The sequence below is a fragment of the Hemicordylus capensis genome, chromosome 1 (genome assembly GCF_027244095.1).
Source record: "Hemicordylus capensis ecotype Gifberg chromosome 1, rHemCap1.1.pri, whole genome shotgun sequence".
NCBI classification, from domain to species: domain Eukaryota; kingdom Metazoa; phylum Chordata; class Lepidosauria; order Squamata; family Cordylidae; genus Hemicordylus; species Hemicordylus capensis.
The window spans coordinates 223467261-223485888 of NC_069657.1; the positions used below are offsets into that span (position 1 = coordinate 223467261).

At 43.0% G+C, this 18628-nt stretch overlaps 1 protein-coding gene across 6 annotated transcripts in view; it reads left to right on the forward strand.

The window, feature by feature from the left end:
• PARD3B (par-3 family cell polarity regulator beta) overlaps positions 1 to 18628 on the forward strand; it is a 734574-nt gene that overhangs the window by 522965 nt on the left and 192981 nt on the right. For all 6 annotated transcript variants that reach the window (XM_053281579.1, XM_053281603.1, XM_053281561.1 and 3 more), the window contains one exon: positions 16673 to 16783. In XM_053281579.1, the coding sequence (XP_053137554.1) occupies positions 16673 to 16783 (111 nt within the window). The remainder of the gene's footprint in view (positions 1 to 16672; positions 16784 to 18628) is intronic.

An 18628-nucleotide genomic window follows, 5' to 3' on the forward strand; every position in this document is an offset into this window, starting at 1 on the left:
AAATCAATGCCTACCTGTGTATTGTAATGTTTAAGGCTTTTGTCTTTGGTGTTTTTTTAAAAATAGTGCAATCCATTGAGGTCATTCACACAATCAATAAGTTGTTCTAGTAAGAACTAATCAGCCTACTTTCCTTTCACTCTCTCTACATCTGGACTAAATTTGGTGCAAATTGACATCCCTGTGTGTCACTCACTCTCTCTCAGCCCTATCGTGGAGTGCCAGAGAGGGAACTTGGAACCATCTGCTCTTCCCAGAGTGGCAGCTCCATCCCCTGAGGGGAAGATCTTGCAGTGCTCACACATCAAGTCTCCCATTCATATGCAGCCAGGGCAGACCCTGCTTAGCTAAGGGAACAAGTCATGCTTGCTACCACTAGACCACCTCTGCTCTCCTGTGATGGGGGGGTATATTCATCATAACTAAATATATCTCTATATATAGATATATATAACCCTACATGATATATAGCATACTGTATTTTGAACAATGACGAGTTTGTATGGTTTCCAGTTTTTATGTATCATAGTTCTCACCTTGGTTGGGGAGCTGGGTGTCTGGTCAATTGTTCCCAGAATATGAGCCTGTTCCACTGTGATTTACTGTACCTGTCCCCACCCTACCCCCATGCAATGATTTCAGCAAGATCAGGAGAATTGCAGTGTACAGCACCTGTAATTTCTATCCAATAAGGAAGAATATAACCAGAAAGCTTTTAGGTAGTTAGAAAAACACTAAAAATGTAAAGGATTTCTTTCATTAACACTCCTATTAACATAAATGTAAAATGAGTCTGGGCTGGTAATCACAGGCAGCCAGTCTGACTCACTCCAGCATTAATACCCTGTAAAAGCCTATGTATGAAAGTAATTAATCAAAGCACCGTGCTGCTCCAAGAGAGTCGTTCTCCTGCTGTAAAGCAGAGTGATAAAATAACTTAAAACACAGGCAGTAGTGGTGGTTAATACTCTTTTTATAGTCCCTGTGTGGACCTGAAAATCATACCTTATTAGTATCTGTATCTTTCTCACTCACTTTTAACTTACATTTAAATTTAACGTTGGAGCTTTTCCTCTTACTTACATACTTTATTTATTTAGTTAGTTAGTTATTTAGTTATTTAGTTGAATTTTGTTGAGTATTCAGAATGTTTAGGTTTATCTTTGTTTCACTTGCCCTAAAATAGTTACAAGGAACAAACCTTTACAATTTGTTTTGAATATGACAGCCCGTAATTTGAAAAGCTTAAGGTGAGTATCACACATCTTACCCTTTGGGCAAGAAAATCTCCCATGTATGTCTGAACCCCAGTTCCAGTCTTGTCTGCTTCAAAGCACCAGGACCTTCACAGAGCTTCTGCTCTGTGAACCTTCGTTGCTGTGCTAGCTGCCAAATTCAGCATTTGTTTACCTGATGATAATGTATCTGGCTTCTGCCACAGGTCTGCTCTGTGCCCATGGAGGAAATAGCCAGCTCTGGCTGCAAAGAGGAACACGGCTCCTGGGCTAAGGAGGCAAGGATACTCTGGGGCAAGATCTCTCAGAACAGGGAGCATCCTCCTTTCAACTGACAGCAGGGCACTCTCTGCAGCAGGAAGTCAGCCCAGGCCACAAAGAGGGCTGCCCATATGGCACTGGGCCTGAACCCTTGCCCAGTATGGGGCTACCCATATTGGGCAAGGGGGGCAGGCATCTTGGACCATCCTTCCCTCAACTGGCAGCAGCACAATTCTTCAGAGCAGAAAAGAAAGCCCACTCTGGCTGCAAAGAGGAATATTGGACTCAGGCTAATTTCTGGCAAGGAGGGCCAGCATCCCAGACCAGGGAGCATCATTGTTTTGGCTGTCACCACGGCCAACTCTTCTGAAAAGTTCTCCTCCCAGTGCCAAAGCCCTACCTAGCAGAGTGACCATGTTCGGAAAGTGCTAATCAGTCACAGCTCTGAAGTACTAAATAGCAGACAGAACCAAACAGTGAAATGAAAAGGTCTCCTCCACCAAACCTTTCTTTCTCTTCCCTCAACAATCAATGGCGAGTCCGTCTGAATAAAATGGGTGCCACTCAGGGACTTGGTAACTGAATTGCATGGCCTAGGATTGAACCATGAAGCTAAGACTAATCACAGGCAGGCAGAGGCAGACTTCACCACAGACCTTGGGGATTTGGTCCATGGCCTCCTTTCTCTGGGGGGCCTCCCCAGAGCCCCACCAATGCCCCACCCTACACACACAAAAATTTAAAAAACTTTTTTCAGCCGCCGGGAACAGCGGGAACAGAGGCAAGGAACAGAGGCAGTCAGCAGGGTGTGCAGGCACTCATTCGAGGAAAGACCAAGGTAGGGGAGGTGGTGGCAAGAGCTCCTTCCTTGAGCCTGCCTGCCTCCGAAATGAGAGGTCAGGGCATTTTCAGCTCATTTGGGGGCTCTTTGTGCACATGCGCAAGGAGGTCTTGCCACCACCTCCACCACCTTGGTCTCCACCCCACCGGCCGCCCCGTCCATGCCCCGCAGCAGCAGTTGGAAAAAATAAAAAAAGACTTCCCCTTGAGCCTCCCCCCAACCCTCAAGCAGGGTGGGGGCAGGGAGGCTCCAAAGCCCGTCAGGTGCAGGCTCAAAAATTACCTATGGCGCACCCCTGCAGGCAGGCATAGATCTCCTTCCTCCTTTTCATGCAGTTCTGGAGGCTCCAAGAGTGAGCCTCTATTCACTTTTGTGCAGAGCAGCATGTAAATACTGCGGAGTGAGTAGAAGCTCTAGGTCCCTTGGAGTATGTACCGCAAACACGGTGAGGAATGTAAAGAAAATCTCCTCTGAACATTTTTATTATTATTATTATTATTATTATTATTATTACATTTTATACCCCGCTCTTCCTCCAAGGAGCCCAGAGCGGTGTACTACATACTTAGGTTTCTCCTCACAACAACCCTGTGAAGTAGGTTAGGCTGAGAGAGAAGTGACTGGCCCAGAGTCGCCCAGCAAGTACCATGGCTGAATGGGGATTTGAACTCAGGTCTCCCCGGTCCTAGTCCAGCACTCTAACCACTACACCACGCTGGCTCATGCCTGTCTCTTTCTAACACGCCCCATTGTGATGCAACTTGAGACAGCTACTGTACCTCATAAGAGCAAGAGGGTGAGCACATCTGACCCTTTTCACCTCTCAAGAATAGTACAAGAATAGAAGCTGTCTGATGAGGGAGCTAAAGAGTTGCAGATTTTTCTTCTTGAAGTTCCAGACCCATTCCTCCCTCAGAAGTGGGGAACGTGAGATGGGTTAGCATGGAAGTCAATTTCTCCTTCCCGTCTACTACCAGGACTACAGACTGAAGCCATAGCTCAGTGGTAGAGCGCCTGCATGGCATGCAGAAGGTCCCAGGTTCGATCCCTGGCATCTTTAGGTAGGGCTAGGAAATGTCTTACCTGAAACCCTGGCGAGCCACTGCCAGTCAGTGTGGACAATACTGAGCTAGATGGACCAAGGGTCTGACTCACTAAAAGGCAGCTTCATAGTTAGTGTTCAGTTTTTTAAACCCTGGAGTTGTACATGTCCATTTACATAAGTGTGTGTGTGTCTGTGTATTCTTTTGGCATGTGATGCAGCATGGCTACTTCCACATATCATTTAGATAAAGAGTCTCACTACCACGTTCCCACCACTTTTTTTGCTGCTAATAATATTACACACCTTGTACTCCAGCAGGAGTGCACAGCAGCCTGTATATTGTTATTGCCATTCACCATTGTTTTTACGTCTTATAGTTTTGTAAGAAATTATATACAGTGACCCAACAACATCAACAAAACAGTCCAATATCAGATACCCAGATCTGAATGCTGGCAAAGTCTGTCTCCCTTGCAAGGTCTGGCAGGTTCCCAGAATAGATGGAGCAACTGGCAAGCAGTTAGTGAGGTAGTCTAGAGGCATAGAAGGTTGTCCTAGTGGCTACCTCAAGCAACAATTGGCCCAAACCGATGGATTTCAGGAGGCTCTGCTAGAACAATATAGCAGCTGTGGTTCTCCAAGAACACCTGTTTCCCCAAACCAGGGGAATTATGAACTCTTTAGTATTCCAGCTTCAGTCATCTATGGTTTTTTCTTCCAACTAGCAGCTACAGTGCCAAAGAGAATAGAAAATGGGCATCTGACCTAATCTTCTGGTTCAAGCCAAGTGGTATCCGACACATGACTCTGCCCATAAGAAATAGTAGAAAATCTTTGTTGACAGCCATGAAGGCTGTCTCCAGAGTATTGTTTAATGGCTATGGGGCCTTTAAGTCTGCTTTTGACAGAGGCCAGTTGGTTCTAGCTGAAACTGCAGCAAGTGTGATGATTAGTTTGCTTTCTCTCCTACCCTCTGCCTGCTTTATTTTTGCTGTATGTAATTTATTAATGACTTTGAATTTTTCGAAATACAGATCACTTCTACAGATGACACCATGTAAGTGTGAGTTCTGTTACACCCCCCCCCTTTCCTGTGACCTTTTGAATTAATGTTCTTTTCTCACAAAATGCTTCAAATACCGTTGTGTTCTCCGTTAGCTGCAGTGACATCTACTGATATGGGAGACCTAATTAACTAAAAGAATTCCCAGTTGCTGAATTTAGCTAGCAATCTGCTTAGGACTCTGTCCAGCAGATGTTTTTCCTGCATTAGAAGTCTGGGGACTTTGTAGACCTCCCTGCTCTTTAATCCTCAAAGTAAATATCAACACATTTGAGATGTGGAAACTGGCTCTTCAGCACAGAAATGAAATGTTACCATGGCCACCGCTTTTAGGTCTTGTATATAAGAAATTCATCGCGGGAGCAACAAAGTAGACTCACAGAACAGCAAGTTCATTTTAAACCTGCCTCAAAATTAAAGACGAAACAAAGAAAAGATGATGTCAGTGGGGTGAATTGTAATCGGCTCTGAATATCTCCTAGGCAGTCGCCATAGAAATAGAAATATTGCTTCCGTCTACATCAGAGGCAATAATATATTATAACAAATATTCTTGTATACAATCACATATTCAGTATTCAAATGGTAGATACAGGGGCTGCCTTTTTTCTTTTTCTTTTTGCATTGGAAACAAAAATGTGTTGAACTTCAACTCTGTGAGCTTGCTGTACTTATGGCTAGAACTCGGTGGTTTAATGTAATTGAGGCAAGGGGGAAAGGAACAGAGCTGGCAGTTGCACCTTGCAGAGCATCCTTAGTGGGCTACCCAGAATGCTCTGTGTCAGAACTACCCCACATTCCTGTTTTTAAGCCATATGTAAAGTTCTTAAGTGACATTTGTAAGATGCCACCTACACCACAGTGGTGTGAACCACTGGTTTATGCTACTATAGCAAAAGTGACCCTTTAGGACTGGGCCACTTTGTTCTGAGGATCTTGGAGCTAAAGTTAAATATCAGAAGAGGGGAATCCATTGTGCCTGCACAGCTTGTTCTCAAGTACAGTACATTGGCTTTTGCGTTAGGATGACTCATCCATTTTTGCTTTTCTCAGGGCAAGTCACAAAAGAAAATCCCTTCCTGCTTTTGTATGCACACCTAGTATGCACAGTGCATTGGGAAAATTGGCCTTCCATTGTAGACAGAATACTAATAGCTTTGTAGCTCCAGCTACCTTCATAGTGCTGTCTGTCTCGCCAAAACACTGGTGAGTTGCAGAAGGCCACTGTATTCTTAACTTTATTCCCCCAACTCACACTTATTTTCTGTCTTTAAAAGGCCATTCTAAAAAATTTAACATATCAAATGTCTACTTGCTTTGTGTTTTTTCTAAGTCTTTTCTCTGCTCATTGAACTAGCAACTTCTGGCCAAATATTTGACTGTAAGGGCACATTTAAGAGAGGACAAGGTAATCATACCTCCTGCTTCCCTTCCCCACCCCATTCCAATCTCTGGTTATTTTCTCAGATTGATTTTTTTAAAGCAACCACAGCACTTCAAATATACAGCTTTTTGTTGCGGCCATTTAAACCTTGCTGTGTATCACACACACACACCCGGCCTGTTTGAGATAGATAGATAGATACACACCACACACACACACACACATACACCACACACACACACACACACACACACACCCCACACACACATACACACTTATACCCCACTTTTGTCTCTTCCACTATGAAGCTCACAATTGCATCCCTTTCTTCAGCACCTTCTTCCTGTTACCATGGACATTTCTGGGCTGTTGGAGGCTTTTCTTGTCTACCCAGCCTGTAGTCTCCTTCCTTGTCGTGAGTACAGATGGCAGCTCCTTTGTTTGCATGTAGTTGTGCCTCTTAAATGTGACACCTAGAGCTGGAGGGATCTGAGGGCAAGAACAGTGAAGGACAGGTGTTGTATATATTTTACATTTATATTAATATATTGCTCAACTGACCAATGTCCTTGGAACGGTTTCCAAAAAGAAGTTGGGGTCTGTAGTGGTAGTAGAGGAAGAACATAATGTGAGAAATCACCCTGGACAGTTAGTCTCCTGTTGCAAGCAGTAGTGTTCGGGTATATAGAAGCTTAATCAACACTTGATTATTTCATATCACACCTGCTACAGCTGTTAAGTATGTGATCCTCTCTGGAGTTGATTCTGTGTCATCTTACCAGATTACCAATTTAAAGTTTATCTTCTAGCAATTTATGCCTGCTCTCTTCATCCTTTCATCTTGGGGGCACTTTTTGTGGGAAGTGGACCCTGACTGTGTGTGTGTTTGTTTGTGTGTGTGTGTGTGTGCACATGCATGCACGCATGCGCGCCCACGCATGGACACACATGGAGAGGCTGAATAGATGGCCCATTGGATCCTTTTTTACTGTGATTAATCACTGAACCCACCCATACATGGACCTATTCCATAAAGTAAGTGTATGGACATTGTGTGACTTCACATTGACTTGCAAAAGTTCTATTTGTCATTACTGAATATTCAGTGAGAGAGGAATTAAAAGCAATGAACAATACTTGTTTACTGCTTCTTCTAGTTCCAGCCATATCCATGCAACAACTGTTCATTTCAGAGACCTACTGTTTCTCCATAATTTTGTCTCTTACACAATGCAATGATGTATGTATGTATGTATTATTTATTTATTCATTTATTACATTTATTTACCACCTCATCCAAATGGCTCCTCATCCAAATGGCACAACCACAAAAATAAAGCCTTTTAAAAACAATCATTACAGAACAATTTAAAAACAGCATAAAACCATTAACAATTAAAGCATTTAAAACAGTTTAAAAACCCTGGAAGGCCAGGCCAAACAGATAGGTGTTAAGGGCTCTTCTGAAAGCCAATAATGAAGTAAATTTGGGTGTCATCAGCATACTCAATACCGAGCACCAAATCTCCTGATGACCTCACTCAGTGGTTTCATGTAGATATTAAAAAAACATTGGTGACAGAATGGAGCCCTGAGGGACTCCATATAACAGCTTCTGTTTTGAAGAGTAACTCTCACCAAGCTGCACCATCTGGAATCTACCCGAGAGATAGGAGCGGAACCACTGCAAAGCCATTTCCCCTATCCCCAACTCCCCCAGGTGATACAGAAGGATACCATGGCCGATGGTACTGAACGCTACCAAGAGATCCAAAAGAACCAGCAGAGACACACTCCCTCTGTCAATTCCCCGGTAAAGATCATCTAACAGGCTGACCAAAGCTGTCTCTCAGCCCCATAGCCAGCTTAAAACCAGTTTGAAATGGGTCTAGATAATCAGTTTCCTCCCAAACTGCCCGGAGATGGTCGGCCACCACCCTCTCAATCACCTTGCCCAAACAAGGGAGATTGGAGACTGGCCTATAACTAACTATTCATTGCTAAGGGCTCTAGGGAAGGCTTCTTAAGAAGCAGTCTAACCATTTCCTCCTTCAAATAAGGTGGCACTCTACCCTCCCTCCGTGATGCATTTATGATATTAACTTGGCCACGTCCAACAATCTGTAGATTGTTGGAGGAGAGCTGGTCTTGGGGTAGCAAGCATGACTTGTCCCCTTAGCTAAGCATGGTCCACCCTGGTTGCATATGAATGGGAGACTAGAAGTGTGAGCATTGTAAGATATTCCCCTTAGGAGATAGAGCCACTCTGGGAAGAGCAGAAAGTTCCAGGTTCCCGCCCTGGCTTCCCCAAGATAGGGCTGAGAGAGATTCCTGCCTGCAACCTTGGAGAAGCCGCTGCCAGTCTGGGTAGACAATATTGAGCTAGATAGACCAATGGTCTGACTCTATATATGGCAGCTTCCTATGTTCCTATCTTCCTGCTAGATAGAAGCATCCAAGTCGGGCAAGGATCCAGAGAACAAGTGGTAGGCCACACCGCCCCAAGCAGCTTGTCCACATCCTCAGGAATAACAGGTTGAAAATGATCCAATCTAACACTGCAAGAGGGATTGCTGGACACCCACTTCATAGACTTTGCAGAAAAAGTGGAGTCCAAGCCCGAATACAGGAGATTTTGTCAGCAAATAACCCGTTATTAGCCCTCTTCACAGGAACTGTATTCACTACGTATGGGGAGAAAGGACGAGGTTTTCTGGAATGATGTGCATTTAGCTTTCATAAGAAAGCTCCTGTGATGTACGTGGGTATTGCCCCTTTCTTATGAAAGCTGAAAATGCATCCCTGAGATCATGGCCAGTGGAAGCCTCAGTGTGAGATGGAGTGCGGCCAGCCAGCTCAGTGCTGTGCTGCTCTTTTCTGGCATTTACTGAAGGAGGGGAGGGCTAGGGTTCTAAAGGAGGAATATACCCCAAGATTCTCTCATATTTGCTGCAACCAAATAACACAGCTTACTCTTCTGAACCTTTAAACTTGTGCTCATGACCATACATCCTGCAGTCGTGTATCATTTTAAAAGGAGGGTTTTGTTTCCACCGCACAAAAGGATAACATGGGATGGGAGAGGGAGACAGCAGGAAGCAAATACTATGCATTTTGGGAAAGTATAAGAGGTGATTTGGTATTTTGTGGTTTTATCTGACGTGTGTTTTTATTCTACTTAAGAAAGTAAATTTATGAGATTTACTTCCTGGTAAATTTATGAGATTTACTTTACACCCAGCTTCCTGGACCAATTTAGATCAAATTGTAGGGACACATAGGGACACCTCCATGGCATAGTTTGTGATGATGTCATCCACCCCAATTCAAGATGGCAGATCTGTGAACATTTGAGGTGGAAGTGGGCTAACTTGTGAAGATGGTAATAATCAATTAAGGTTCTAGTGAAAGGAAAGTAGGCAGATTAGTTCTTACCAGAACTTCTTGTTAAGCTCATGCCATCTTCTGTTTTCAGATTCTGTGCACCTTCCTTCTTTGTTTTAAAACTAAAAGGGAAACATTTTTCAGGGTTTAGTAAAGGACAAAACAAGTTTTTAAAAAATGAAATCCCAGCCTGGGACCACAGATTGCATATTTAACAGAGCAGGTGCGATGTGTAACTTCACACAGATCCAGTGTGAAGCCAAAAAATATGAAAGAAATACATAGCCGCTTGCTAGTTTATAATCTTATTTGAATTTGCCGGTTTCTGGCAACAGGAACTATACCAACAGGTATTGCATAATTGTCAGAATGGCAGTTCTACAAGTTTAATTATCTTAAAAAAAACTTTTCTGTGCAAACGACAATATTCAGATTTGAAGGGAGATATATGTAAATGTGTATAGTTGCATTTATTTTTATTATGTGATATGTTCTGCTTGATCCCCTATAATAATACAAAATACCTAGGCAATAATATTTTCAAAAATCTATAGATCTAAAATCAAATACTAGACCCCAGGCCTGATTAAATGAAACTATGTGGGAAATGGCGGCAGATAGAACAAATGTATGATCTGTAATGTGGCCAGAATGCAACTAATAATGTGTGCTGTCTAGAAGCAATGAGTTCTCTTTTAAATAAGGCATTGGCAAGAAAACTTTCTTAGCTGCTATTACTGTAGTAGAATTGGTTTGAGGGCTGTTTTACTTTATGCATTGGGTTAAACTGTAAAGGTATATGGTAGAGCTGTGTTAAAATCCTCTTTTATGTGTTTGTTATTTGATAAATGCAGAGGAACCTCAGTTTTTCAGACCCCAGTATTCTAGATTTCAGATGTTGTGGGCAGAATTCACAGAACCAGAAGCTCTGCAGTTTTGTTTCCCATTCTGCTCTCAACCACTGTCCCAGGCATATGCTGTGCAACCTCATGCAGAACAATCACTTTCCATCGGGGTGTATCTAGGGAAAATAACGCCTAGGGCAAGCACTGAAATTGTACCCCTGTCCAAACATCTGAAACCCATCTTTCAGATAACTGAAAGAGAGAGAGAGAAACCTCACAAACACTGAGATAAATTACACACTCAGAGAGCAATTCAAGCATGTGGAGTAGGAGGAAGAACACACACACATACCCTAACCCTAACCTCAGCAGTGGCACAGGAATCCTTCTTTCTTTCTTTTCCAACCCCGGGGGAGATATTTGTCCCTAAATAGCTCCCTCTCTCACACATGTTGAAAAATGAACACTTGCACCAACTCACTCTCCTAAGGGTGGGGGGATTTTGCAAGCAGAAAAGACAAGACACTGTGTGTGTCCCATCTGCACAAAGGATGCACACCCTTTCATTTCATTTCAAAGCAACAAATCTCAACCAAATCGGGGGAAAGGGAAGGGAGGAGGGGTAGAAAGAGATCTGCATCTGCAAGCAGCCCATTTACACATACCACCACCAGCCCCATTACAAAGCTCACATGGCTGTAGAACCTCCAGTGCAGAGAGACGCGATTCCTCCAGGAAAGGAGCAAAATCCAGCAGTGCAATGGAAGAAGAGATGGGGGTGGGGGGAGAAGTTCCTTGTTCAAAATAGCTGCTGCTCCACTGCACCCCCACCTCTGATGGAAGTAGAACAGGGAGAAGGAAAGGAAGGAAAACCTGAAAGGGAAGGGAGCCTCGGCCGGTGCCCTCTCTCCACTTCTTGAGAGCACAGAGCTCAGCAGACCAGACTGAGCAGAGCAGCACAGGGAGAAGAAAGGGAAGGCCGGCGTCCCACCCCCTCCACAGTCTTATACACACTTACTTGAGAGTAAGCCCTACTAAACTTGATAGAACTTACTTCCAAGTAAGCATGCATAAAACCCAGTTGCACATTGCAAATTCTTTCCACCACATTTTCGGACGTCCGGAACAAAGTCACACTAGGCCGAATTATTCCCCCTTTCCCACATAAATAAAGGATTACTCCAGAGCAAGAGCAGGAAGCGTCGCCAATCTTCTATACCCCAAACACTAGATTTCTCTCCCTTTTTTCCCCATGGCCGATGGCCACGCTTTCTACTAACCTCTTTTACCTGGAAAAAATCAACCTTAAAAAAAAAAAAAATACCGACCAGAACTGGAGCGTTTTGTTTTTGTAAGCCCTTTCCTGTTGTGATGTGGCTTTTTATAGGTATTAGGTGAAAAAATGCCAATTTTCCTTCAAATTAAGAGGTCAGAAAGGTTGTCTCCACCGCTCCAAAAGCCCAGTCATAGCTGATAGCTATTCTCTGATGAACAGAAGGCTACAGTCTTGTGCACGCTTACTTAAGAGTAAGCCCTACTAAACCGCCTGCTGCCCCCACCACCCCAGAGACACCCTGCTGACGCTGAGGGAGGCAATCCCAAGAAGAAGCCAGCGTGCATTCCCCAGGCCTGCCCGCCCCAACCATTCCTCAACCCTCCTCCCCCCCGTAAGTTTAAATATATATATATTTTTAAAAAAACACAGACACACACCTTGATGCTTTACACATTACTGAAGAAGGTCAAGAAGACAGACACAGTTTCAAGAAGCAACAAGGCAGGCTGCAGATTGCTCCAGTCCTTGCTGAGCCTTGATCTTCCTGCTTCCTCCTCAGTCCTCCCCGGTATTCTGCACAGCTCTCACCAGCATGCAGCAGATTGGCGCAAGAGTGGAGTGCCACTAGGACAGGAAGCCAATGGCAGCACAGGCAGCACAGTGCCCGGCCCAGAGCCAAGAGTGCTTACCCGATGATGGTAGCTAGAATTTGCAGGGGGGCACAGCGGGGGGGGGGGGGTTGCCAGGGCATTTTTGCGCCCCCCTTCAAGTAGCGCCCAGGGCACATGCCCTGCCTGCCTCCCCCAAGTTACGCCTGTGCTTTCCATGTCCCAAAGCGTGTTTACTGTGCTTAGTGTTGTCCATCACTTCCCACGTTCAAAAGCTTTGTGTTTTGTGTTATGAAAACTTACTTTAGCAACTTTTGTGACCATGTGGTTTTTGCCTCAATTATTTGGACAATCATATCATCCAAACTGGCCTTATCCCCAATCAGACCAGCAAATTGAGGTTCATCTGTAATGGAGTCTGACTATGCAAAGTTGTAAACATGTTTATGTACGATTTTTTTTTCATGTTGTATACACGAAACTTTTAAAATGGTGAATGGGTGTATTCTGCTGCTGTGGGGGTGTTCCATATCCTTTAGAAGAAGAAATCCCTGTTGATCTGGAGTACCTCTGAATATTGCCATCTTATGATCTTCTGCATGCCTGAAGTGCAAGCAGAATGGCTTTTATTTGCTGATCAGATATCCCCCGCTCCCTTCTATTGTGTAACAGAAGGAGGAAGATGGGAAGCACAGGTTTTCCTGCAGTGAAGCTCTTATCCATAAATAGGCAGGTACTCTCCTTCCACTAATGTGTTTTTTTTATGATGTTTCTCTGCTGCTCTTTTTCTCCCAGTCCTTATGCTCAGCAAGTACTGTGCACAGTGATAAATATGGAAGAGGGAACTTTAGTTTCCCTGAGCAAAGCAAGCAGGCAGGAATTCCCCATTCCAAAAATAAAGGCAACTCCTAGCACCCAAGAGTAGAACATAAGAACAGCCCTGCTGGATCAGGCCCAAGGCTCATCTTGTCCAGCATCCTGTTTCACATAGTGGCCCACCAGATGCCGCTGGGAAGCCTACAGGCAGGAGCTGAGGGCATACCTTCTCTCCTGCTGTTACTCGCTTGCAACTGGTATTTAGAGGCATTGTGCCTATAGCCACCAGACTAGTAGTCATTGATAGACCTCTCCTCCATGAGTTTATCCAACCCCCTCTTAAAGCCATCCAGGTTGTTGGCTGTCACCACATCTTGTGGCAGAGAATTCCATAGGTTAATTATGCATTGTATGAAAAGGCATTTCCTTTTTTTGGTCCTAAATTTCTTGGCAATCAGTTTCATGGGATGACCCCTGGTTCTAGTATTATGTGGAATGGATAAAATGTTTATCTTTAACAACTTTCTCCACACCATACACTATTTTATAGGCCTCTATCACGTCTCCCCTCAGTCATCTTTTTTTCTAAATTAAAAAGCCCCAGGTGTTGTTGCCTTGCGTCATAAGGAAGGTGCTCTAGGCCCCTGATCATCTTGGTTGCCTTCTTCTGCGCCTTTTACAGTCCTACAATGTCCTCCTTAATGTTCTGGTCATCTTCAGTGGTGACCAGAACTGTATGCAGTACTCCAAATGTGGCCACACCATAGTTTTGTAAAAGGGCATTATAATATTAGCAGTTTTATTTTCAATTCCCTTCCTAATGATTCCAAGCATCGAATTGGCCTTTTTCATAGCTTCCGCACATTGAGTCGACACTTTCAATGAACTGTCCCACACAAGCCCACTCTCCTGGTCAGTCATCAACAACTCAGAACCCATCAGTGTTTATGTGAAGTTGGGTGTTGTTGGGGTTTTTTGGCCTCAATATGCATTACTTTACACTTGCTAACATTGAACCACATTTGCCATTTTGTTGCCCACTCCCCCAGTTTAGAGAGCCCCTTCCTTGCAATTTCTTTTGGATTTCACTACCCTCAATAGTTTGGTGTCATCTGCAGATTTGGCAAGCTGCTTGAAAGTGGGGCCATTGAAAAGTGGGTTTTATGGGGAGAGGGCACTTTTTCCATGACTCTTAGCAAAGAGAGAAGCAACCCTTACATATGTCTCATTTGCTTTATAAGAGGTGATAGAACCCTGAAATAACACATTCTGAGGATTTCAGCCATTGTATATTCCCCCCCAGCACTGATACACATTTCCTCTTTTATCTGAAAGTGACTGAGTGCCTAGGCATACATTAAGAAGCATTGTGTTCTTTAGTGTGTGTGTGTTTATTAGACAAGGCACCAAGATTGCAATAACTGCAAGCATGGAGAGAGATGGTATGAGATAGGCAAGGAACAAGTCCTAGAGAAATGTCATCGCCCAGCATCACACATTAGCCATGCTTCAAGTGTACCCATTCCTGCTACTACTATGGATATTTATATACTGCTCTTCAACTAAAGCTCTCAAAGCAGATTACATAGAAAAATAAATAATACATAAATGAGATGGTTTCCTGCCCCAAAGGGCTCACAATCTAAAATGTACTGTACATTTCGAAGAGACATCATGGAATACTTCTCTGTGAGGGAGGTGGAGAAAATAGATTATCCTCCATGTACACATTCCAAAAGGATGCCCACTGCATACAAATGTTGAATGCACATTGAGATGTGCCATTCTTTGTAGCTGTTGAGAATGTTTTAGTCTGCAACTGAGACATGGGGACGTGCCTATGGTAGTGTTTTATCTTTCAAGGGCTTACTTGGTTCTGCTATGGCCTCATTGCTTGAATTCATTAGTAATTTGAGTTATATAAGGCTGCAATGAAACCTAGGATTTCAGTGTTGGTCACTGGAGAAATGCCAATATACAAGAGAAATATAGTTCAGCCAACATGCTGGAGGCCATGGAGAGCTACTTAATGAATAAAAGAGCAATTTCTAGACAACTATGAAAAGATGTGAAAAATCATCTGAAGATTATGCCAATAAATATAAAATGTGCTTATTAGATACATTGTTGTATCTTCTGGTTTTATGTAAGGTTTCCCGCAAGAGTCCAGCAACCCGAAAGGAGCACTTGGACCAAGGGAAATGGTTCAGGTTTGTTGTACTTCAATCCCAGTTCTACATGTTTTGACAAATGGGAAGGCGAATAAGTTCCATTTCAGGGATGGTATTAGCAATGAATAGTGGGTGAATTATGAAATGCTTTGCATGCATTGAGCTATGCAAATAGTGCATTTCCAAAACTGTCTCTTCATTTCATCTATTCATTAGAGAGCATTTATCTTCCCAAACTTCATCTGTTTCAAGAGTTTTCAATATTTTGATTCTAGCTTAAGTATACAAATCAAATTTAATTCTACAATTTATCCACAGAAAAATTAAGAAGTTCCATATATCTTTATATTTGCTATATAATTGGCATTTCTTCATTTTAAACTCTAAACCCAGGGTATCAAACTGGCAGCTCACAGACTAGATCAGGCCTGCGAAGCTCAACTGAACAGCCCCCCTGAAGCAGCCCTGGGACAAGTTGCAGTGCTGCATGCCGATGCAAGGGCATAGCCATCCAGATTCCTCCTCACCACCACCACCACCATGGCATTTCTCTGCCCCCACCCCACCCTGGGCATCCAAGCGGAAGCTGTGGGTTAGTTGCTTTCTTTCTCCCACCACTGCCACGCTGCCTTTCTCCTTTCAGGAAGGGGTGAAAGACGGAGAAGGAGGGAAAGGCTCTGGGTGCCTTTTTCTCATGGAAGAGGAGAAGTGGAAGAAAGGAAGAGAGTGAGAGGAGGAAGAGAGAAGGTGGTGTGAGGCAGGCGTGAGGTGACAGCAGCTGGTGCGAGGCTATGCGCAGCCTGCTGGAAGTCCTTCAGAATCAAATCAGGCCCACCACCCTGGGTGGCTAAAAAAAACCCCAAATTTGGCTAAATAAAATATATGGCTAAATAAAACCCCAAATAAGTAATAAGAAACTATCTAAGTTGCACATTTCAGCCAATAATAGTACAATGCATTCATCTGCATAAGAACTGTATCTTTCTATCTACCATATTAACTATAGCCATTATTTATTATACGGAGGTATAATTCTGTTCCATTCCATACTAGTTAATTATTTTATGTAAGAGTGTGTGTGTGTGAGAGAGAGAGAGCTATAAATGTGCTATATATTTGCAGGATCACTAACTCATTACCATATTAAGTTGTTTGTTTATAATGGAAAAGAGCATTGAATTTTGCACAGTGACTTTCCTAAATCAGCTCCTGTCCACACAACATAGCACCATTTATATTCAGACTGACTACACCTTACTCTGATTTTAAAAGGTAAACTATTAATTTCAAGGCTGTGCAAGACGGAGTGGCAGCTTTTATTGATAAGAGCATAGTATGATGTGGTTTACTTTTGTGTGTTGGCTTGAAGGCTGCCAAGAAATACTTACACACAAACTGTCCTTTGGGAAAGAAGACCCTTCAGCTGCTTTGAAATTTATGCTAATAATAGTTTAGTACTGAAAACCCCATTCATTTAGCATCTTGAGAAATCTCTAACATACATTACTCCTGGTGTCTTGGAAAAATTAAGCTCCAAGTATATGGAAAATGAGTTAATTTATACTCTGAGGAATTTTGAGTTTATTGAATAGTGTTTCAGATTTATTTAAGGAGGCATAGTTGAAGCAAAAGCACATTATACTGTACTTGTTTAAATTGTTGGGTATAAATTTTGGTTTATGCATACTTTTCCTGCTAGTGCTAGTTTCCCCCACATAAAACTTTTCCTACTTTCTTAATCAGGTTTGGCAAGAAAAAAGAGGATAAAGGTGCAAAAGGCGATCAGAAGGGGAACTCCAAGCATGGTGCTCTCAAGGAAGAAGACCTTGAAAAGATGAAGGAGGAGCGGGAACGGTGAGTTGAGAGCTTCCCCCACTCTTTATTCAGTGAAGAAAGAGGATGGATAGTTGTCAGGTGTGGCAACTAGTTATTCTAGGAAAAACCAGCCAGTTATTCCAGCCATCTTGCAACCGGACTGCCCATCACTATTCTCTCAAAATAAATATTTCGTTTCCTTTACCTCACTCGGTAGTTAATAAACTGTACTGGCTCTTCCTAAATCTGGCTCTTCATGAATCTTCACTTCCCTTATTAGAGCCTTTTGCTATAATATCACTAGGATCAGTTTTTGAAGCATAGATTATCTAGATAAGAGAGAGGCCTTATTTTCCCCTCAGGTTCCATGTTTACTTCAGGATATCCCTTTAAGTAGTGTCATTGAACTATCTCCTGCTGAGTGTTTTATCATTCAGCCCACAGGGGGTAACTTGAAATGGCTGGAAAATATACGCTGAGTGGCATATATCTTTTCCCCTTTTCCAGAATGAACAGAAAGTGAATTGGTTACAATGCAGAAGCTGAATTATTGAAATCATAGCTTCAGGCAAATGCCTATACAGCATTTTTCACACATCTAGCACCCTGGACAGATCCTGTTTGCCCAGGGTGTGACTCACAATGTATCTTCCTGGACTGGGGAGAAAGCAACAGTATGAGATTCTCCCCCATTGATTTCAACTGGTATGCTCCTCACAGGAATTCACCTTTCTCATCTCTGGCCCTAATCATATGTTCATTTCTGAACCCCATGTAAGAGGAGAATGAGTTTTATATTCTCTTGCTGGCCGCAGTCTTTCTGGACAGAAAATAACATCTGCCAGGCTTATCTATAACATCTGCCAGGCTTATCTATATCTGGGATTCCCCTGAACCTGCTAGCTAACTCCAGGCACTACTGTACATTGTATATACCAGGTTACCTGTTGTGTTTTTTGGCTGGGGAGAGTGCTACGGGGATAAGATATGCCAGAGCCAGAGATTTGCTCCCTTCTCATACTGGGTTCAGAAGTTAACATCTGATCAGGTCCTCTCTCAAGTTCCTATTTCCATGCCCAAGTTTCCTTTGGTGTCCATAAATCCTACCTTTTGCACCAAAACCAGCTTTCTACTTACTGCACTTGAATCTCAGCCACTCTGAACTGAATCCAAGCAGGTCCTTAGAAGCAGCTTTCTTTTCCTGAGACCACGTTGTGTGGGCTCACTTAATACAGAGTAAGAGTATTTGTATGAAAATGCCCAATGGCTAGAATTGTTCTCTACAGCCTAGTATTTTACTTTACTTCTATTGTTTATCAAGGTGTTTGTTGTTTCTGCTTCTGGGGTAATTTAGGTTATATAGTACTTGGTTCTCTGCTCTCTTCATTAAGAAGTAAAGTTCCTCTTTAAAGTTAAAGTTCTTAAAGTTTACAGGATGAGGTGGCAGGATCTGAAGACTTCTGGAGACAGAAATACAAACTGTGGTTGTGGTCTTCATTAAGAGACTGTTGTAGACAGATCATCCTGGAGAGAATCTATCTATGTGGTCACTAAGAGTCAACACCAACTTGACGGCACTTAATCACTCAATCAAAAAACTGTTCGTTGAGGGTTCCAATGAGTTTGGAGTAGAGTTTAAACCTATTTTGGATGTGGCTGCACCACTGAAAGCAGCAGATTCATAATTTGGGAGTACTAGCAATGGCCTGGAGCACTTTTCCTCCATTCACTTTTATGAGCCAGCTGTACCCTTTCCTGGAGAACCTAGAACTAGCCTTGGCCATTCATCATCTTTGTCACCTCCAAATTAGATTAAGCTAATGCAATTTTACTCTAACGATATGGGGCTGCCTTTGAAGATAGTTCAGAAGCTTCCACTGGTGT